Genomic DNA, 20,923 nt, shown 5'->3' with positions numbered 1-20,923 from the left:
GACCCCTAAACTAATACAGACATATAGACCCCATACCCGACCCCCTAAACTAATACAGACTGTACACCAGATCCCTAAACTAATACAGACCCCACACCAGACCCCTTAAACTAATAAAGATCCCATACATTTAAACTAATAGAGATCTTACACCAGACCTCTAAACTAATACATACCCAAGACCGGACCCCTAAACTAATACAGGTCCCAGATCAGACCTCTAAACTAATACAGACTCCAGACCAGACCCCTAAACTAATACAGTCCCCAGACCAGACCCCTAAATTAATACAGACCCAATAACAGACCCCAAAACTAATACAGACCCCAGAACAGACCCCTAAACTAATACAGACCCCAGACCAGACCCCTAAACTAATACAGTCCCCAGACCAGACCCCTAAACTAATACAGACCCCAGACCAGACCCCTAAACTAATACAGACCCCAGAACAGACCCCTAAACTAATACAGACCCCATACCAGACCCCTAAACTAATACAGACCCCAGACGAGACCCCTAAACTAATACAGACCCTAGACCAGACCCCTAAAATAATACAGACTCCAGACCAGACCCCTAAACTAATACAGACCCCAGACCCCTAAACTAATACAGACTCCAGACCAGACCCCTAAACTAATTCAGACCCCAGACCAGACCCCCAAACTAATACAGACCCCAGACCAGACCCCTAAACTAATACAGACCACAGACCCCCAAACTAATGAATTGGGGGTTGGCAGATATTTCCATGTAATTTTTTTGTTGAGCTAAATAAATGGTAAATAAAAAATGTTTAAATATATTTTATTTAAATAATACATTTAAAAGGGTACTCCGGTGGAAAACTTTTTTTATTTATTTTAATAACTGGTGCCAAAAAGTTAAACAGATTTGTAACTTACTACTATTAAAAAATCTTAATCCTTCCAGTACTTATTAGCTGCTGAATACTACAGAGGAAATTATTTTCTTTTTGGAACACAGAGCTCTCTGCTGACATCACGAGCACAGTGCTCTCTGCTGACATCTCTGTCCATTTTAGGAACTGTCCAGAGCAGCATATGTTTACTATGGGGATTTTCTCCTACTCTGGACAGTTCTTAAAATGGACAGAGATGTCAGCAGAGAGCACTGTGCTCGTGATGTCAGCAGAGAGCTATGTGTTCCAAAAAGAAAATAATTTCCTCTGTAGTATTCAGCAGCCAATAAATAGTGGAAGGATTAAGATTTTTTTTTTAATAGAAGTAATTTACAAATCTGTTTAACTTTCTGGCAACAGTTGGTTTAAAAAAAAAAATAAAAAAGTTTTCCACCGGAGTACCCCTTTAATGATGTAATGTTTTTTTATATTACTTTTCAATTAGCCAACTTAAAAAATCTCTGTTTCTCCAAACCAAATATTGTTAATAATTCAAAGCGTAAAACTAAAATTGTCGTTTACGCTAATCCCCTGGAACATGACAGGTGCGTCCTTTCATCTCCCAGAAAAGTGACCTACATAAAATACTCCGCTCCCTAATCGTTTTATTCTTCCCTTTTTTTCCAACTTTTACTTTGGCAAAGTCACTGAAGGAAAAATCAAGAAGCAGCAATTGCAGGAATCTTGTAATAGTAATGTGTTTCTGGGAGGGGAGAGGAGGGGGATGGAGACGAAGGTTTGGAAGTCTACTGGATGTCAGATGGATGAAGCTAAACAAGACTGACAGCGCAAATAATACAGAAGTAAAGAGTTCTGTGCCTAAGAGGACGGCCGGACGGCCTCCACCTGGGATTCAAGGACCGAGACGGGTAAATGCTGCAAGAAAAGAAACGATGCTGCCGATTTTATTTTATTTTTATATATAACATTTTATGTGCAGTATTAAGTTTCGTGAAATATGGAAAGTATTCAAATCTAAAAACACAAAAATATTCCTCCATAATCGTCTCCTATGATGCCCCCTTCAGATGACCTCTTTGTTTAAAGGGGTATTCCAGGAAAAACCTTTTTTTTATATATATATATATATATATATATATATATATATATATATATATATATACATATACATATATATATATATATATATATATATATCAACTGGCTCCAGAAAGTTAAACAGATTTGTAAATTACTTCTATTAAAAAAAAATCTTAATCCTTTCAGTACTTATGAGCTTCTGAAGTTTAGGTTGTTCTTTTCTGTCTAAGTGCTCTCTGATGACACCTGTCTCGGGAACCACCCCAGTTTAGAAGAGGTTTTCTATGGGAATTTGCTTCTAAACTGGGCGTTTCCCGAGACAGGTGTCATCAGAGAGAACTTAGACAGAAAAGAACAACCTTAACTTCAGAAGCTCATAAGTACTGAAAGGATTAAGATTTTTTAATAGAAGTGATTTACAAATCTGTTTAACTTTCTGGAACCAGTTGATATATATAAATATATAAAAAAAAAATTTTCCTGGAATACCCCTTTAAAGTTTCTTTCTGAATTATTAGAAGCTGCGCTAGTATGCGATTTTTTCCATGCATTTTTTTTTTTTTTGCCAGGTTTAAAGGGGTACTCCGGCACTAAGACATCTTATCCCCTAGCCAAAGGATAGGGGATAAGATGCCTGATCGCGGGGGTCCCGCCACTGGGGACCCCCGTGATCTCCCAAGCCGCACCCCGTTAGAATCAGTCCCCGGAGCGCGCTCGCTCCGGGTCTGATTACTAGCGATCACGGGGACGGAGCGTAGTGACATCTCGGCTCCGCCCCCTCAATGCAAGCCTATGGAGGGGGCGTGTCACGCCCCCTCCATAGGCTTGCATTGAGGGGGCGGAGCGTGACGTGACACGGGGCGGAGCAGTGACGTCACTATGCTCCGTCCCCGTGATCGCTAGTAATCAGAACCGGAGCGAGCGCACTCCGGGGTGCGGCTTGGAAGATCACGGGGTCCCCAGCGGCGGGACCCCCGCGGTCAGGCATCTTATCCCCTATCCAAAGGATAAGGGATAAGATGTCTTAGCGCCGTAGTATCCCTTTAAGTGCATTTTTTTGTCAACCGGTTTTCCAATGAAAAGGTGTCTATCTGTATCCCTGGGGTCCCTTACCTCACCAAAGGATAGGGGATGAGATGTCTTATCGCGAGGGGTCTGTCCGCTGGGAACCCCCCAGCGTGCGATCTCCGGCCCGGCATACCGGCCTTCTGATCACGGAGGCTTCGAGCTTCCGTGTTTTTGTCGTCGCACCATGCCCCCTCCATTCATGTCTATGGGAAGGGGAGTATTACTATGTACTAGCCTCCTCCCATAGACTTGAATGAAAGGTGTGAAAGCTGTGGTCGCCTGTCATCTGGCACCGAGCAGGGGTGTCATGACGAAGATCGCAGGGGATCCCACCGGCCGGACCCCCATAATCAGATATCTTATCCCCTTATGTCCTTTTGGATAGGGGATAAAATGTTAATGCGTAACTGTCATATAGAAAAAAAAAAGAAAAAAGAAAGAAGTTATGTTACTCACTACCTAATCCTGATCATGTACATATTATTTTTATATGTCTAGGACCTATGGATCCCTAACATATAGCATTTATATGTTGCTCACTTGCTTTGTCTTTTTGCCTCGTGGAGGGGGCGTGTCCATCTCTCTCCCTCACTGTGATGACTCATCTGCTCTGAGTCTGGGAGCAGCCTGGCAGTCTGCGAATCGCTGCACAGTAGTTTTTATACATACATTTTCTATCTGTTCCTAGTAAAGCTGGATGCTAATCAACATAGCTCTCACTATGTGTGTGTCATTCAGCTTTCACAGACTCCTGAATGTCTGGGTGCGATGTGGAACATCTCTGAGAAATTTATGAAACTGACGCAAAGGTAACTCAAAATTAAAGGGGTACTCCGCTGCTCAGTGTTTGGAACAAACTGTTCCGAACGTTGGAGTTGGGAGCTTGTGACGTCATAGCCTTGCCCCCTCATGACATCACGCCCCGCCATGCCCCCCTGACATCGCTCGTGACCTCATAGCCCCACCCCCTCAATGCAAGTCTATGGGAGGGGGCGTGACAGCCCTCACGCCCCCTCCCATAGACTTGCATTGAGGGGGTGGGGCATGACATCATGAGGGGGTGGGGTTATGACATCAAAAGCTCCCGGTGTCGGCTCCAGCGTTCAGAACAGTTTGTTCCAAATGCTGAGCAGCGGAGTACCCCTTTAACTTTGCATTGCATGAAGGAAAACAATCAGACATAACATAAAAAACAATAAAGTATAGCACAAAATCAGAGATATACAATATGAATATAGGTCTCACGTACCCAAAAGCAAACTTGCGGCTTACTCTAATCTTCGCCCTAGCGGTTGTTGGGTACCTTTAGCTGGTGCACATTGAACAGATAAGGCCCATACAAATTCCTGCTCCCCTATGTTACATATAGAAGGCTTCCTCTGTGTCCTCTCTTTTTTTCCTGGCTCAGCTGGAACCAAAAAAATACAAGATGGCACATGTCCACAAAACTCCTCCCTCACCAGCTTAAGTCACTGCTCAGTTCATTTGCTTGTGCAGTCTGCCATCTACTGGACACTACATGGAATTGCAGGATAATACCAGCATGCCCGGACAGCCTTTGGCTGGTGGGGGTCCGACTACTGATATTTCCCAGTAAAGTAACCATGGCGTTTAAGTGCCACATCCCCTTCTTTGATAACCAAGCACAGAGACATACCTGTAGCACAGAGACATACCTGTAGCACAGAGACATACCTGTAGCACAGAGACATACCTGTAGCACAGAGACATACCATTACTTTTTCATGATATAGTAGAGATTAATATCCGAGAATAATGTAGAGTTTTTTGTGCTCACCTGTTTTAACTTATGTGACATCCAAGTGTTTTTAGCCATACTGATTGTGGTTCCATCACCTGAAATGATTTCTTATTGCTGCCTACATTTTCCATGAATCCACTGACTTTGCAGAGAGAGGGGATGGAGTCTAATCATTGCAATTCACCTAATGAGACCAGCCTAATCAACTGACTAGACTTCAGTAACCGGAAGTGTACTGCTGAGACACATAAGTGGGTTGGTGTCAGTTCACACTACACACAGTTTTGATTTGTTTTTATTAATTAGAGCGTGTTTTTTAGAGGGATATTGCCATGAGGTGATCACATAGAGATTGCAGCAGCAGTATACAAATAGAGCTGGAGGTGAGGTTTATTGCTATTATACGTCCTAATCCTGTAGAGATAGCAGCAGTATACAGATAAAGCTGGAGGATAGGTGTATAACTACTATATATCCTGATCCCATAGATATAGTAGCAGTATACAGATAGAGCTGTAGGGGAGGTGTATAACTACTATATATACTGATCCCATAGAGATAGCAGCAGTATACAGACAGAGCTGGAGGGGAGGTGTATAACTATTATATATCCTCATCCCATAGAGATAGCAGCAGTATACAGATAGAGCTGGAGGGGAGGTTTATAACTATTATATATCCTGATCCCATAGAGATAGCAGCAGTATACAGACAGAGCTGGAGGGGAGGTTTATAACTATTATATATCCTCATCCCATAGAGATAGCAGCAGTATACAGATAGAGCTGGAGGGGATCTTACATTGGATCTTACGTCCTGATATATTCAGTATTCGCAGATAAGTCCGCAGACCATAAACCTGTCACGCGTGCGATTGACCGGCGATTGGTTTCGAGGTCAGTGGAGGATATGTCATCAGAATCGTACCGTGTTGGCGCAGTGCTGTACGCGCGCAGACCGCTGTGCCGCCTCTTTGGGGATTCTTGTTTTATGGCTTAGAAAACTAAAAGCTTTGAACTCCCCATAGTCCGTCTGTAAAAAGCTCCGCAGCCGGCTGATAATCCCACATACCGTCTCCATGGCTCACCGCCGCGCACATCTCATTCCATTATCGGGGTCATAGTATGGGCGGCCGATGAGTAATACAGCGTCATTTATTAGGTGCCATCTACTGCAATATCTGATTGGCACTGTTTCCTAACTAGGGCACCGCCAGATGTTGGAAAACTACAACTCCCAGAATTCCCGGATAGCCAACGGCTGTCCAGGCATGGTGGAAGTTGTAGTTTTGCATCAGCTGGAGGCACCCTGGTCTTGTAAACACTGCCATATAGGGGTATAACTGCTGTATATCCAGATCCCATAGAGACAGCAGCAGTATACAGATAGTGCTGGAGGGGAGGTGTATAACATCTGTATATCCTGATCTAATACAGATGAGAGCAGCAGTATACAGATAGAGCTGGAGGGGAGGTGTATAACATCTGTATATCCTGATCTAATACAGATGAGAGCAGCAGTATACAGATAGAGCTGGAGGGGAGGTGTATAACATCTGTAAATCCTATCTAATACAGATGGGAGCAGCAGTATACAGATAGAGCTGGAGGGGAGGTGTATAACATCTGTATATCCTGATCTAATACAGATGAGAGCAGCAGTATACAGATAGAGCTGGAGGGGAGGTGTATAACATCTGTATATCCTGATCTAATACAGATGAGAGCAGCAGTATACAGATAGAGCTGGAGGGGAGGTGTATAACATCTGTATATCCTGATCCCATAGAGACAGCAGCAGTATACAGATAGAGCTGGAGAGGAGTTGTATAACTACTGTATATCCTGTTCCCATACAGACAGCAGCAGTATACAGATAGAGCTGGAGAGGAGGTGTATAACTACTGTATATCCTGTTCCCATACAGATAGCAGCAGTATACAGATAGAGCTGGAGGGGAGGTGTATAACATCTGTATATCCTGATCTAATACAGATGAGAGCAGCAGTATACAGATAGAACTGGAGAGGAGTTGTATAACTACTGTATATCCTGTTTCCATACAGATAGCAGCAGTATACAGATAGAGCTGGAGAGGAGGTGTATAACTACTGTATATCCTGTTCCCATACAGATAGCAGCAGTATACAGATAGAGCTGCCGGGCGACCACAGGGCCGGCGGCGTGTGACGTCACGCTCCGCCCCTCAATGCAGGCGTATGGGAGGGGGTGTGACAGCTATCACGCCCCCTCCCGTAGGTTTGCATTGAGGGGCGGAGCGTGATGTCACACGCCGCCGGCCCTGTGGTCGCCGGTAATCAGACCCAGAGCGAACACGCTCCGGGGACTGATTACAAACGGGGTGCCGTGTGCAAGATCACGGGGGTCCCCAGCGGCAGGACTCCCGCGATCAGGCATCTTATCCCCTGTCCTTTGGATGGGGATAAGATGTCTAAGCACCGGAGAACCCCTTTAAGGCAATAATAATGCCGCCATAGGAGCTCCATGGAGTTGGCGGCCATTTTCCACAATGGATGAAGAACATTTTTATTGAAGGAATTTTCTGGCTTCGTCCTCGCGGTCAGAACCTTCATTTAGATAAACCCTGAAGATCATCCGTCAGATCCTTTGTAATATATTTTGGTCGTACGCGCTTTGCGGCACATATACTTGGCATTCACGGTGAGATGCGGAGGAATTCGCTGTATGGGGATTTACATACCATTCGGTTTCCTTAAAACTCGCTTGTGTTTGACATTTATGAAGAGAAGTATAAAACCGCGGAATCCGGAGAGCGAATCCGTCATGTGATCTGGTCTTCAAGGAATTTAAAGGGGCACTCCGGTCAAAAACTATATATATATTTTTTTTTAAAATCAACTGGTGCCAGAAAATTAAACAGATTTGTAAGTTACTTCTATTAAAAAATCTTAATCCTTCCTGTACTTATTAGCTGCTGAATACTACAGAGGAAATGGTTTTCTTTTTGGAACACAGAACTCTCTGCTGACATCACGAGCACAGTGCTCTCTGCTGACATCTCTGTCCATTTTTAGGAACTGTCCAGAGCAGCATATGTTTTCTATGGGGATTTCCTTTTACTCTGGACAGTTCCTAAAACGGACAGAAGTGTCAGCAGAGAGCACTGTGCTCGTGATGTCAGCAGAGAGCTTTGTGTTCCAAAAAGAAAAGAATTTACTCTGTAGTATTCAGCAGCTAATAAGTACTGGAAGGATTAAGATTTTTTTAATAGAAGAAATTTACAAATCTGTTTAACTTTCTGGCACCAGTTGATTTATAAAAAAAATTTTAAAAAAAGTATTCCACTGGAGTACCCCTTTAATGTCGACTCTTCATAACTTAGTCTGTGACCAAGAATGATTTTAGTGATGACATCACTGCCGTGTTAAACCCGCATGAGAACCCCCAACTCACCAGGTGACATCACACATAGCCGTGGAGAGAACATGGAGTTGTCTGCCCTGATTTAGGCAGTGATCAGCAGTGATCAGCAGGAGAACATGGAAGCAAGTGTTCAGTGTCCCTACAGCACTACCGCAGGAGAAAGGGAGTATTGCATGGTCCACATTGAACTCAATGGGCATTTCTAATGCAGAGCTGCTCTGGGTCCTCCAAGCGGTCTTCATGGCTACTCTCCATCTATATAAGAGGGTTTTAAGTGAAGGGTTGTTAAAGGGGCTGTCTAATTATGAGGACCCCCGTCCTTACACCCTATTAGCAAATTCTGGGTTCGATTTGAGAAGGGGGGGGGGGTCTACTCTTGGTCAGAATAGAGAATGTTTACAATAGTGGTCTCAAACTGTGGCCCTCCAGATGTTGCAAAACTTCAAATCCCTGCATGCCCGGTCTGCCAAAACCCTGTCTGCCTTCTCCAAAGTATCCACACTGTCCCTGAAAGATAAATCAAGGTTTCCCTCTTATGTCATCCCTTTGTGCAGTGGTCTCAAACTCTGGCCCTCCAGATGTTGCAAAACTTCAACTCCCTGCATGCCCGGACAGCCAAAACCCTGTCTGCCTTCTCCAAAGTATCCACACTGTCCATGAAATGTAAATCAAGGCTTCCCTCTTATATCATCCCTTTGTGCAGGGGTCTCAAACTCTGGTCCTCCAGATGTTGCAAAACTTCAACTCGCTGCCTGCCCGGACAGCCAAAACCCTGTCTGCCTTCTCCAAAGTATCAAACACTGTCCATGAAATGTAAATCAAGGCTTCCCTCTTATGTCATCCCTTTGTGCAGTGGTCTCAAACTGTGGCCCTCCAGATGTTGCAAAACTTCAACTCCCAGCATGCCCGGACAACCGTTGGCTGTCCGGGCATGCTGGGAGTTGAAGTTTTGCAACATCTGGAGGGCCACAGTTTGAGACCACTGCTCTACAAGGAGCGTCTATCTCTCTCTCTCTCTCTCTCTCTCTCTGTGGATGACCTATCACAGACATCCTTTTTGATTAAAAATAACTTTATTAGCAATCAGTCGTCAATCACGTATACAATAAATTATACATTCACCGTACATAGCACGACGGCACAATATACAGCACAGGTTCCCTGCACTATATATCATACCACATGCTACACTAACATTACTAAAAACCTTATCAAAAACAACAGTATGAACATAGGGGAATGGAGTCAGGAAAACAGGGGATAGGGAGGGGAGATCACAGGCCCGAAGCTTTATTGAAAGACGAAAAGCACACAAGGGAGATGGAGTTAAAGGGGTACTCGACTGCTAGACATGTTAACCTGTCTGATCGCAGGGGTCCGACCGCTGGTGAACCCTGTGATCTCTGCCGCGGCACCCCAGTCATCCGGTACACGGAGGGAACTCCATGCCGGATGACTGGCGAACACAGCCACCACGCCTCTTCCCATAGGCATGAACGGAAGGGGCGTGGCATGACGTCACGATCACGGAAGCCCCAGGTGTAGCGCCGCAACGTCGGCCCGGACCCCCGCGATCTGACGTGTTATCCCCCTATCCAAACATGCCTAGGGGCAGAGTCCCCCTTTAATCCTCTTCCTCCTCGACGTTCGGACTGTCCCTGATGGAATAGTTCCACAGACATCCTGTTGATTTGAATGGTCACCTTGTAATGCCTCATATTTCCAGAGGTGGCGCCGTGAACCATTGATCACTTGCCCCCAGATTTCCACATAGATTACGGCAAATCTCCTGAATTACTTGATGATAAACGTTCACAGGATATTTACGGCTATTTATTGGTCTTGTTCTTAGGGCCTCTACCCTTAAAGGGGTATTCCGGGCAAAAACATTTTATCCCCTATCCAAAGGATAGGGGATAAGATGTCTGATTGTGGGGGGCCCGCTGCCGAGACCCCCCGCGATCTCCCCGCAGCAGCCCCCATTCTATGCGGGTGCTGAATCTCCAGTTTCGGAAACCTCAGGGGACGTGATGTCACACCACGCCCCCTCCATTCATGTCTATGGGAGGGGGCGTGACGGTCGTCACGCCCCCTCCCATAGACATGAATGGAGGGGGCGTGGCGTGACAGAAATACTGTACAAAATGAGATATTACTGTACAATAACATATATGTCTTATAGACAGTGAGGAGATTTATCAGAACCCGTGTCGAGGAGAAGTTGCCCATAGCAACCAATCAGATCGCTGCTTTCACTTTTCAAAGGCCTCTGTTAAAAATGAAAGAAGCGATCTGATTGGTTGCTATGGGCAACTGGGCAAGTTCTCCTCGGCACAGCTTTTAATAAATCTCCCCCCATGTGTATTGTCAGAGAGTTTCACACATGGAAAGATTAGATACAGTAGCTTAACAGACCGTTTCACACATGATAAGATTAGGTACACAGTGTAGCAAACGGTATCACACATGATGAGGTTAGATACGCATTTAAGCAGACAGAAAGATTAGATACATTAGCTGAACAGACCCAATCACACATGATAAGATTAGGTACACAGTTTAGCAAACGGTATCACACATGATGAGGTTAGATACGCATTTAAGCAGACAGAAAGATTAGATACATTAGCTGAACAGACCCTATCACACATGATAAGGTTAGATACACAGCTTAGCAAACGGTATCACACATGATAAGGTTAGATACACATTTAAGCAGACAGTATCTCACAAGAGAAGGTTAGATACATAGTTTAGCAAACGGTATCACACATGATAAGGTTAGATACACATTTAAGCAGACAGTATCTCACAAGAAGAAATATATTGCCCGGACCTTCCAAGGTAGTGTATTTTAATTATATGAATGATAGAAAACTGGGTCGTACTCCAATAATAATTCAATGGTTATTTATTAAAATGTATAGTGCATTATTCCTCACAGGGCCCTTGTGAGAAGAAACACTTATAATAGGTATACAAAATTACATATATAAAATTAGAATATAGAAATATTATAAAAATGTGACACTGGCATATAGAATAGCTCTATGCTGATGGATTCATATATCGTCTTTAGAGTATTGTAAAGGTATAAATGTCCTTTTGTATGGTAATTAAAGTGGATACTCTGTTACCGGTCCTGGGTGATGTGGCTGTGTCAGCTCCCGTGTCCGGATGGCGGTCAACGGTCCTAGATAGTGCTGTGGCTTTGTCTTTCAAGATCCAGGTGTTTGTGCGGTGTTGGTCGTCCCAGGTTAGTGGCACTGGCGGGTGCCGATGGTGATTCGCCGGGAGGCCGTGCGCTGGCAGGCGCTGTTGGAAATTTGTCAGGAGACCAAGCGCTGGCAGGCGCTGATGGTATCAATCTCCTCACCGCTGGACTTGGAAGCCGGAGACTACACGCTGGGTAGATGAAGCTTGCCTCGTGTAGATGGCGTGTGACGTCAGCTTGAGCCGGAGCTGACCAGGTAAAATCAGGACCGGACACTAGTCTAGGTCGACTAATGCGTGAGGAATCCACAATGTGATGGATTTGCTCCGTAAACTAGAGCTTGAATTCATAAAGAGCATAAATGCCAGTGTACAAAGTCAATGCATAAGACTAGACGCGTTTCAGGGTTCTCAGATACGACCCTTTCCTCAGTAGTCATAATGGTTAAAAGCAATATTTGTCTATTTATAGGAGTACGAATCCCATAATTCAACAGTGTTCTAAGTGATAACAGAAACATGAAATGGATGATCAAAATAAGGAATTACCTAGAGAGCAAAAGTGAATGTGAATACCGTCAAAGGACGGAAAATAGATAATATGTATGAGTGAAACTAACTGAACTTAGTATCTGATTACAATTTAGTATCTTTCCCACAATAACGATGAAGATAATAATGATGGAATTAAAATGTATATAAAAATAAAAATAAAAATAAGAATAAGAATAAAACAAAGATGAGGGTGTAGTTCCAGATGGAAATAAAAACAAAAATATAATTAAAATCTAATGAAAAAGGTAAAAATGAAAAATGAAAAATAAATAAAATAAAGGATAATAGATAATATGTAAATAAAAAAGGGGATTGGATAAATTGCATAAATAGATGGATAATGGTAGAATGGATACAAAATGTAAAGGAAAAAGAGATATACGAAAATAGAAATAAAAATAAAAATAAAAATAAAATAAGAATAGAAAGAAATATAAGTGTGAATGGAAAGAAATGAATAAAATAATTAAAAATTAAAAATTAAAAGTGGAATAAAAATAAAGATAATGATAATGATAATAATTCACATTCACACTTATCTTTCTATTCCTTTATTTTTATCTTTATTTTTATTCCACTTTTAATTTTTAATTTTTAATTATTTTATTCATTTCTTTCCATTCACACTTATATTTCTTTCTATTCTTATTTTATTTTTATTTTTATTTTTATTTCTATTTTCGTATATCTCTTTTTCCTTTACATTTTGTATCCATTCTACCATTATCCATCTATTTATGCAATTTATCCAATCCCCTTTTTTATTTACTTATTATCTATTATCCTTTATTTTATTTATTTTTCATTTTTCATTTTTACCTTTTTCATTAGATTTTAATTATATTTTTGTTTTTATTTCCATCTGGAACTACACCCTCATCTTTGTTTTATTCTTATTCTTATTTTTATTTTTATTTTTATATACATTTTAATTCCATCATTATTATCTTCATCGTTATTGTGGGAAAGATACTAAATTGTAATCAGATACTAAGTTCAGTTAGTTTCACTCATACATATTATCTATTTTCCGTCCTTTGACGGTATTCACATTCACTTTTGCTCTCTAGGTAATTCCTTATTTTGATCATCCATTTCATGTTTCTGTTATCACTTAGAACACTGTTGAATTATGGGATTCGTACTCCTATAAATAGACAAATATTGCTTTTAACCATTATGACTACTGAGGAAAGGGTCGTATCTGAGAACCCTGAAACGCGTCTAGTCTTATGCATTGACTTTGTACACTGGCATTTATGCTCTTTATGAATTCAAGCTCTAGTTTACGGAGCAAATCCATCACATTGTGGATTCCTCACGCATTAGTCGACCTAGACTAGTGTCCGGTCCTGATTTTACCTGGTCAGCTCCGGCTCAAGCTGACGTCACACGCCATCTACACGAGGCAAGCTTCATCTACCCAGCGTGTAGTCTCCGGCTTCCAAGTCCAGCGGTGAGGAGATTGATACCATCAGCGCCTGCCAGCGCTTGGTCTCCTGACAAATTTCCAACAGCGCCTGCCAGCGCACGGCCTCCCGGCGAATCACCATCGGCACCCGCCAGTGCCACTAACCTGGGACGACCAACACCGCACAAACACCTGGATCTTGAAAGACAAAGCCACAGCACTATCTAGGACCGTTGACCGCCATCCGGACACGGGAGCTGACACAGCCACATCACCCAGGACCGGTAACAGAGTATCCACTTTAATTACCATACAAAAGGACATTTATACCTTTACAATACTCTAAAGACGATATATGAATCCATCAGCATAGAGCTATTCTATATGCCAGTGTCACATTTTTATAATATTTCTATATTCTAATTTTATATATGTAATTTTGTATACCTATTATAAGTGTTTCTTCTCACAAGGGCCCTGTGAGGAATAATGCACTATACATTTTAATAAATAACCATTGAATTATTATTGGAGTACGACCCAGTTTTCTATCATTCATATAATTAAAATACACTACCTTGGAAGGTCCGGGCAATATATTTCTTTTTCACATATTTTATTATTTTTGCAACTGTGGTATAGTTGCATGCCCTGTTGACCTCAGGTAGTATTTATACACCAATTGTGAGCTGCACTTGCACCCCCCTTTTTTTTCTTTCTTCTGACTTAGTATCTCACAAGAGAAGGTTAGATACACAGCTTAGCAAACAGTATCACACATGATAAGGTTAGATACACATTTAAGCAGACAGTATCTCACAAGAGAAGGTTAGATACATCGTTTAGCAAACAGTATCACACATGATAAGGTTAGATACACATTTAAGCAGACAGTATCTCACAAGAGAAGGTTAGATACATAGTTTAGCAAACAGTATCACACATGATAAGGTTAGATACACATTTAAGCAGACAGTATCTCACAAGAGAAGGTTAGATACATCGTTTAGCAAACAGTATCACACATGATAAGGTTAGATACACATTTAAGCAGACAGTATCTCACAAGAGAAGGTTAGATACATAGTTTAGCAAACAGTATCACACATAAGGTTAGATACACATTTAAGCAGACAGTATCTCACAAGAGAAGGTTAGATACACAGCTTAGCAAACAGTATCACACATGATAAGGTTAGATACACAGCTTAGCAGACAGTATCACACATAAATGGTTAGGAACAGCAGCTCAGCAGACAGTATCACACATGAAAGATTAGATACACAAGCTCAGCAGACAGTATCACACATGATAAGGTTAGATACACATTTAAGCAGACGGTTTCTCAAAAGAGAAGGTTAGATACACATTTAAGCCAACAGTATCTCACATGACAAGATTAGGTACAGCAGCTGAGCAGACAGTATCACACAGGATATTAGATACACATCTTAGCAAACAGTATCACACCGGATAATATTAGATACACAGCTCACCAGACAGTATCACACATGATAATATTAGATACACAGCTTAGCAGACAGTATCACACAGGATAATATTAGATACACAGCTTAGCAGACAGTATCACACATGATAATATTAGATACACAGCTTAGCAGACAGTATCACACATGATAATATTAGATACACAGCTTAGCAGACAGTATCACACATGATAATATTAGATACACAGCTTAGCAGACAGTATCACACATGATAATATTAGATACACAGCTTAGCAGACAGTATCACACATGATAATATTAGATACACAGCTTAGCAGACAGTATCACACATGATAATATTAGATACACAGCTTAGCAGACAGTATCACACATGATAATATTAGATACACAGCTTAGCAGACAGTATCACACATGATAATATTAGATACACAGCTTAGCAGACAGTATCACACATGATAATATTAGATACACAGCTTAGCAGACAGTATCACACATGATAATATTAGATACACAGCTTAGCAGACAGTATCACACATGATAATATTAGATACACAGCTTAGCAGACAGTATCACACATGATAATATTAGATACACAGCTTAGCAGACAGTATCACACATGATAATATTAGATACACAGCTTAGCAGACAGTATCACACATGATAATATTAGATACACAGCTTAGCAGACAGTATCACACATGATAATATTAGATACACAGCTTAGCAGACAGTATCACACATGATAATATTAGATACACAGCTTAGCAGACAGTATCACACATGATAATATTAGATACACAGCTTAGCAGACAGTATCACACATGATAATATTAGATACACAGCTTAGCAGACAGTAAGGTTAAGTTTCCGCTTGGTTTTTTTCTGGCAGTTTTTGGATTTCTGCCACTGCATTTTTTGAGCCAAAGTCAGAAGTGGATCCATAAGGGAGGAGAAGTGTAAGTCCTTCCTTTATATGTATTATTCCTTTTGAATCCACTTCTGGCTTTGGCCCAAAAACTGCCAGAAAAAAACCAAGTGGAAACTTAGCCTTACAAACATAGTGAGATTAGATACAGCAGACTTTATCACACATGATGAGATTGGATACACAGTTTAGCAGAATAGTATCACACATGATACGCTTAGATACGTAGGCTCAACAAATGGTATCGTACATGATAAGATTAGATAAAGCGGCTAAGCAGATGGTATCACACGTGATAAGCTTAGATACACAGACTCAATAGTATTGAACATGATAAAATTAGATACTTGAGCTCAGCCAACAGTATCACACCCAAAACAATTAGATACAGAGGCTGTCACACAATACTTTTGTCTAGCAGACAGTATTACAAATAATAAGCCTAGATACACAGACTATACAGTGTTGCACATGATGAGATACAGTGGCTCAGCCAACAGTATCACACATAATATGATTAGATACAGAGGCCTTTGTGCAAATATCACATAATAGGTTTATATATAGAGCTCAGCAGTGTCACATATATAAGAATACACACAGTATCAAACAGTGTGAGCTTAGATACAGAGTCTCAGAAGCATCATATGATAGGCTTAGATACAGTGGCAGACAGTATCACACATGCAAAGATTACATACACAAGCTAAGCGGATAGTAAAATACATGACTTAGATACATACAAGACTTAGATACACAGTATAGAACATGGAATTGCATATCAGAGGTATAGATACTCTTGATCAGCAAGCAGTATCACACATGACAGGCTTAGATACATGACTCAGAAGACTGTATCTCACATCATAGGCTTAGATATGATTGTTTAGCAGTCTGTATAATGTTGAATATGTTTGCAAACAGCAGTTCAGTTGACAGTATCCCCCAGGATAGGCTTAGATACATGGCTCAGCGGACTGTATCACACATGATAGGCTTAGATACATGGCTCAGCGGTCTGTATAACACATGATAGGCTTAGATACATGGCTCAGCGGACTGTATCATGCATGATAGGCTTAGATACATGGCTCAGCGGTCTGTATAACACATGGTAGGCTTAGATACATGGCTCAGCGGTCTGTATAACACATGATAGGCTTAAATACATGGCTCAGCAGTCTGTATCACACATGATAGGCTTAGATACATTGCTCAGCGGACTGTATCACACATGATAGGCTTAGATACATGACTCAGCGGACTGTTTCACACATGATAGGCTTAGATACATGGCTCATCGGACTGTTTCACACATGATAGGCTTAGATACATGACTCAGCGGACTGTTTCACACATGATAGGCTTAGATACATGGCTCATCGGACTGTTTCACACATGATAGGCTTAGATACATTGCTCAGCAGACTGTATCACACATGATAGGCTTAGATACATGACTCAGCGGACTGTTTCACACATGATAGGCTTAGATACATGGCTCATCGGATTGTTTCACAAATGATAGACTTAGATACATGGCTCAGTGGTCTGTATCACACATGATAGGCTTAGATACATGGCTCATCGGACTGTTTCACACATGATAGGCTTAGATACATGGCTCAGCAGACTGTATCATACATGATAGGCTTAGATACATGACTCAGCGGACTGTTTCACACATGATAGGCTTAGATACATGGCTCAGCAGACTGTATCGCACATAATAGGCTTAGATACATGGCTCAGCGGTCTGTATCACACATGATAGGCTTAGATACATGGCTCAGCGGTCTGTATCACACATGATAGGCTTAGATACATGGCTCAGCAGACTGTATCGCACATAATAGGCTTAGATACATGGCTCAGCGGTCTGTATCACACATGATAGGCTTAGATACATGGCTCAGCGGTCTGTATCACACATGATAGGCTTAGATACATGGCTCAGCAGACTGTATCGCACATAATAGGCTTAGATACATGGCTCAGCGGACTGTATCGCACATAATAGGCTTAGATACACTACATAACCAACATCTCCCACCATTGACTCCATTTCGGGGCCTGTATGCGCCGCTGATGATCTTCGCGTTGAGCCAGAAATCGCTGACTTGAAACTTTCGCACCTGTAAGAATTTGTTCAATTCTATTAAAGTAAAATAGAGATGAAATTTATACAAATCCCCATCGGAAAATAAGTCTGCGAGCGTTTAATCTGTCTTCAAAGAGGCGCTAGTTAACATTCCCGCACCGCGCGCCTCACCGCCAGAACGCCCAAAGGTCACCGCGTCTGTGATTCACCGTATTCTATCCAGAAGCCAATTACCACGGACAATCCCCCCAAATAATAAGAACGAAACCCCCCGAACCGAGATCTATAGGAGAAATATTATTATACATCACCTATATGTAGTAATGTATGTGCACAGTGACCAGCAGAATAGTGAGTGCAGCTCTGGGGTATAATACAGGATATAACTCAGGATCAGTACAGGATAAGTAATGTAATGTATGTACACAGTGACCTCACCAGCAGAATAGCGAGTACAGCTCTGGAGTATAATACAGGATATAACTCAGGATCAGTACAGGATAAGTAATGTAATGTATGTACACAGTGACCTCACCAGCAGAATAGTGAGTGCAGCTCTGGAGTATAATACAGGATATAACTCAGGATCAGTACAGGATAAGTAATGTAATGTATGTACACAGTGATGTCACCAGCAGAATAGTGAGTGCAGCTCTGGAGTATAATACAGGATATAACTCAGGATCAGTACAGGATAAGTAATGTAATGTATATACACAGTGATCTCACCAGCAGAATAGTGAGTACAGCTCTGGAGTATAATACAGGATATAACTCAGGATCAGTACAGGATAAGTAATGTAATGTATGTACACACTGACCTCACCAGCAGAATAGTGAGTACAGCTCTGGAGTATAATACAGGATATAACTCAGGATCAGTACAGGATAAGTAATGTAATGTATGTACACAGTGATGTCACCAGCAGAATAGTGAGTGCAGCCCTGGAGTATAATACAGGATATAACTCAGGATCAGTACAGGATAAGTAATGTAATGTATGTACACAGTGATGTCACCAGCAGAATAGTGAGTGCAGCCCTGGAGTATAATACTGTATCTTAACCCATTGAACCCTTTCCATTTCAATTGGTTTTATATATATAAAAGAAAGAAGAATGTCCAGCGCACACACGGATAAAACTGAGCTGCTTTATTGCATAGTTGCCATGGGAAACATCGGACTAAGGCCTTGCTGGCCGAAACGCGTCACGTTACCTGAGTGTCCGATGTTTCCCATGGCAACTATGCAATAAAGCAGCTCAGTTTTATCCGTGTGTGCGCTGGACATTCTTCTTTCTTTGCATTTCTCTGGATCCAGTCCTGGTCCTGTCCGTGCGCTGAAGCCTGGGGTAGAGCTGGTTCGACTTGCTTGTACCGTTTTATATATATATATATATATTCGTGGCTTATGACTCTTGTAACTTTATGCTGTAATTTATGTTTTTCCAGGAAATGTCTCCAAATACTGCTCGAGTGACGGCTGGTCCGAAACGTCTCCGTCTTATATCGTTGCCTGTGAATTCTTCAGCAATGACACCCGGACAGATATGGTATAGTATGATTTTCTTGTATCCCCACATTCTATAGCAGTGTTTGCCAATCAGGGTGCCTCCAGCTGTTGCAAAAAGTACAACTCCCAGCATTGTAACTGGTTGTGAGTCTATATCTCCATAGAACAGTGGTCTCCAAATTGTGTACCTCCAGCTGTTGCAAAACTACAACTCCCAGCATGCCCGGACAGCCGTTGGCTGTCCGGGCATGCTGGGAGTTGTAGTTTTGCAACAGCTGGAGGTTCACTGGTTGGGAAAACAATGTTGGTTGGCATGGAGTGTACAGATGTAGCAGAGCCGAACATGTTTTTTTTTTCTCATTGCCTTGGAAATCCTTTGTATTTGTAGAATGTTATAAATCGTAACCTACGCGAGGGCGATGACGTCATATTTATTGTATATAAGTGATGTTTTCGCCCCCCCCCCCCCCCCCCTGTGCGTATTGCAAATCACCTGCAACACGTACGACCCGACCGGAGGCGTGCGCCAAAATGTTCTCATCACCATCGTAATTATTCTTCTTATTCCGCTCCCCGAGCTGACATTCTATGATCTCGTAATAAAGCGTACGCGGTGGCGAGCGGCTGGCGCTAAGCAGGTTGTTTGCATTTCGCTGACTTACACGTGTCGCCCCCACCGCCGTTACACACATTCATATTGGAAGTAGAATCAAGTGGCATTAGTCATGCGTCTCTCGCAAAATGTCAGCAACCAGCGCCACGATTTAGGATTTGATCTCCTGCGGGATATTGATTGGCGTCCGATAAATCAGAGGGTGAGTGGTGCGGGGGAGGGGAGCATAGTCATGGAGGTAAAGAGATACAAGAATATAACTACTATAATACTGCTCCTATATACAAGAATATAACTACTATAATACTTCTCCTATATACAAGAATATAACTACTATAATACTGCTCCTATATACAAGAATATAACTACTATAATACCGCTCCTATATACAAGAATATAACTACTATAATACTGCTCCTATATACAAGAATATAACTACTATAATACTGCATCCTATATACAAGAATATAACTACTATAATACTGCTCCCTATATACAAGAATATAACTACTATAATACTGCTCCTATATACAAGAATATAACTACTATAATACTGCTCCTATATACAAGAATATAACTATTATAATACTGCTCCTGTATACAAGAATATAACTACTATAATACTGCTCCTATATACAAGAATATAACTACTATAATACTTCTCCTATATACAAGAATATAACTACTATAATACTGCTCCTATATACAAGAATATAACTACTATAATACTGCTCCTATATACAAGAATATAACTACTATAATACTGCTCCTATATATAAGAATATAACTACTATAATACTGCTCCTATATACAAGAATATAACTACTGTAATACTGCTCCTATATACAAGAATATAACCACTATAATACTGCTCCTATATACAAGAATATAACTACTATAATACTGCCTCCTATATACAA

At 41.5% G+C, this 20,923-nt stretch overlaps 1 protein-coding gene across 2 annotated transcripts in view; it reads left to right on the top strand.

Annotated features, from left to right (window-relative positions):
* The window catches only part of LOC130272856 (vasoactive intestinal polypeptide receptor-like), a 304,671-nt gene that overhangs the window by 154,609 nt on the left and 129,139 nt on the right, over positions 1-20,923 (top strand). For both annotated transcript variants that reach the window (XM_056518817.1, XM_056518818.1), the window contains exon 4: positions 19,330-19,430. In XM_056518817.1, the coding sequence (XP_056374792.1) occupies positions 19,330-19,430 (101 nt within the window). The remainder of the gene's footprint in view (positions 1-19,329; positions 19,431-20,923) is intronic.

The sequence above is a fragment of the Hyla sarda genome, chromosome 5 (genome assembly GCF_029499605.1).
Source record: "Hyla sarda isolate aHylSar1 chromosome 5, aHylSar1.hap1, whole genome shotgun sequence".
Lineage (NCBI taxonomy): Eukaryota > Metazoa > Chordata > Amphibia > Anura > Hylidae > Hyla > Hyla sarda.
Note: the sequence above shows the minus strand (reverse complement) of the source record. Positions and strands in the feature narration are given on the sequence as shown.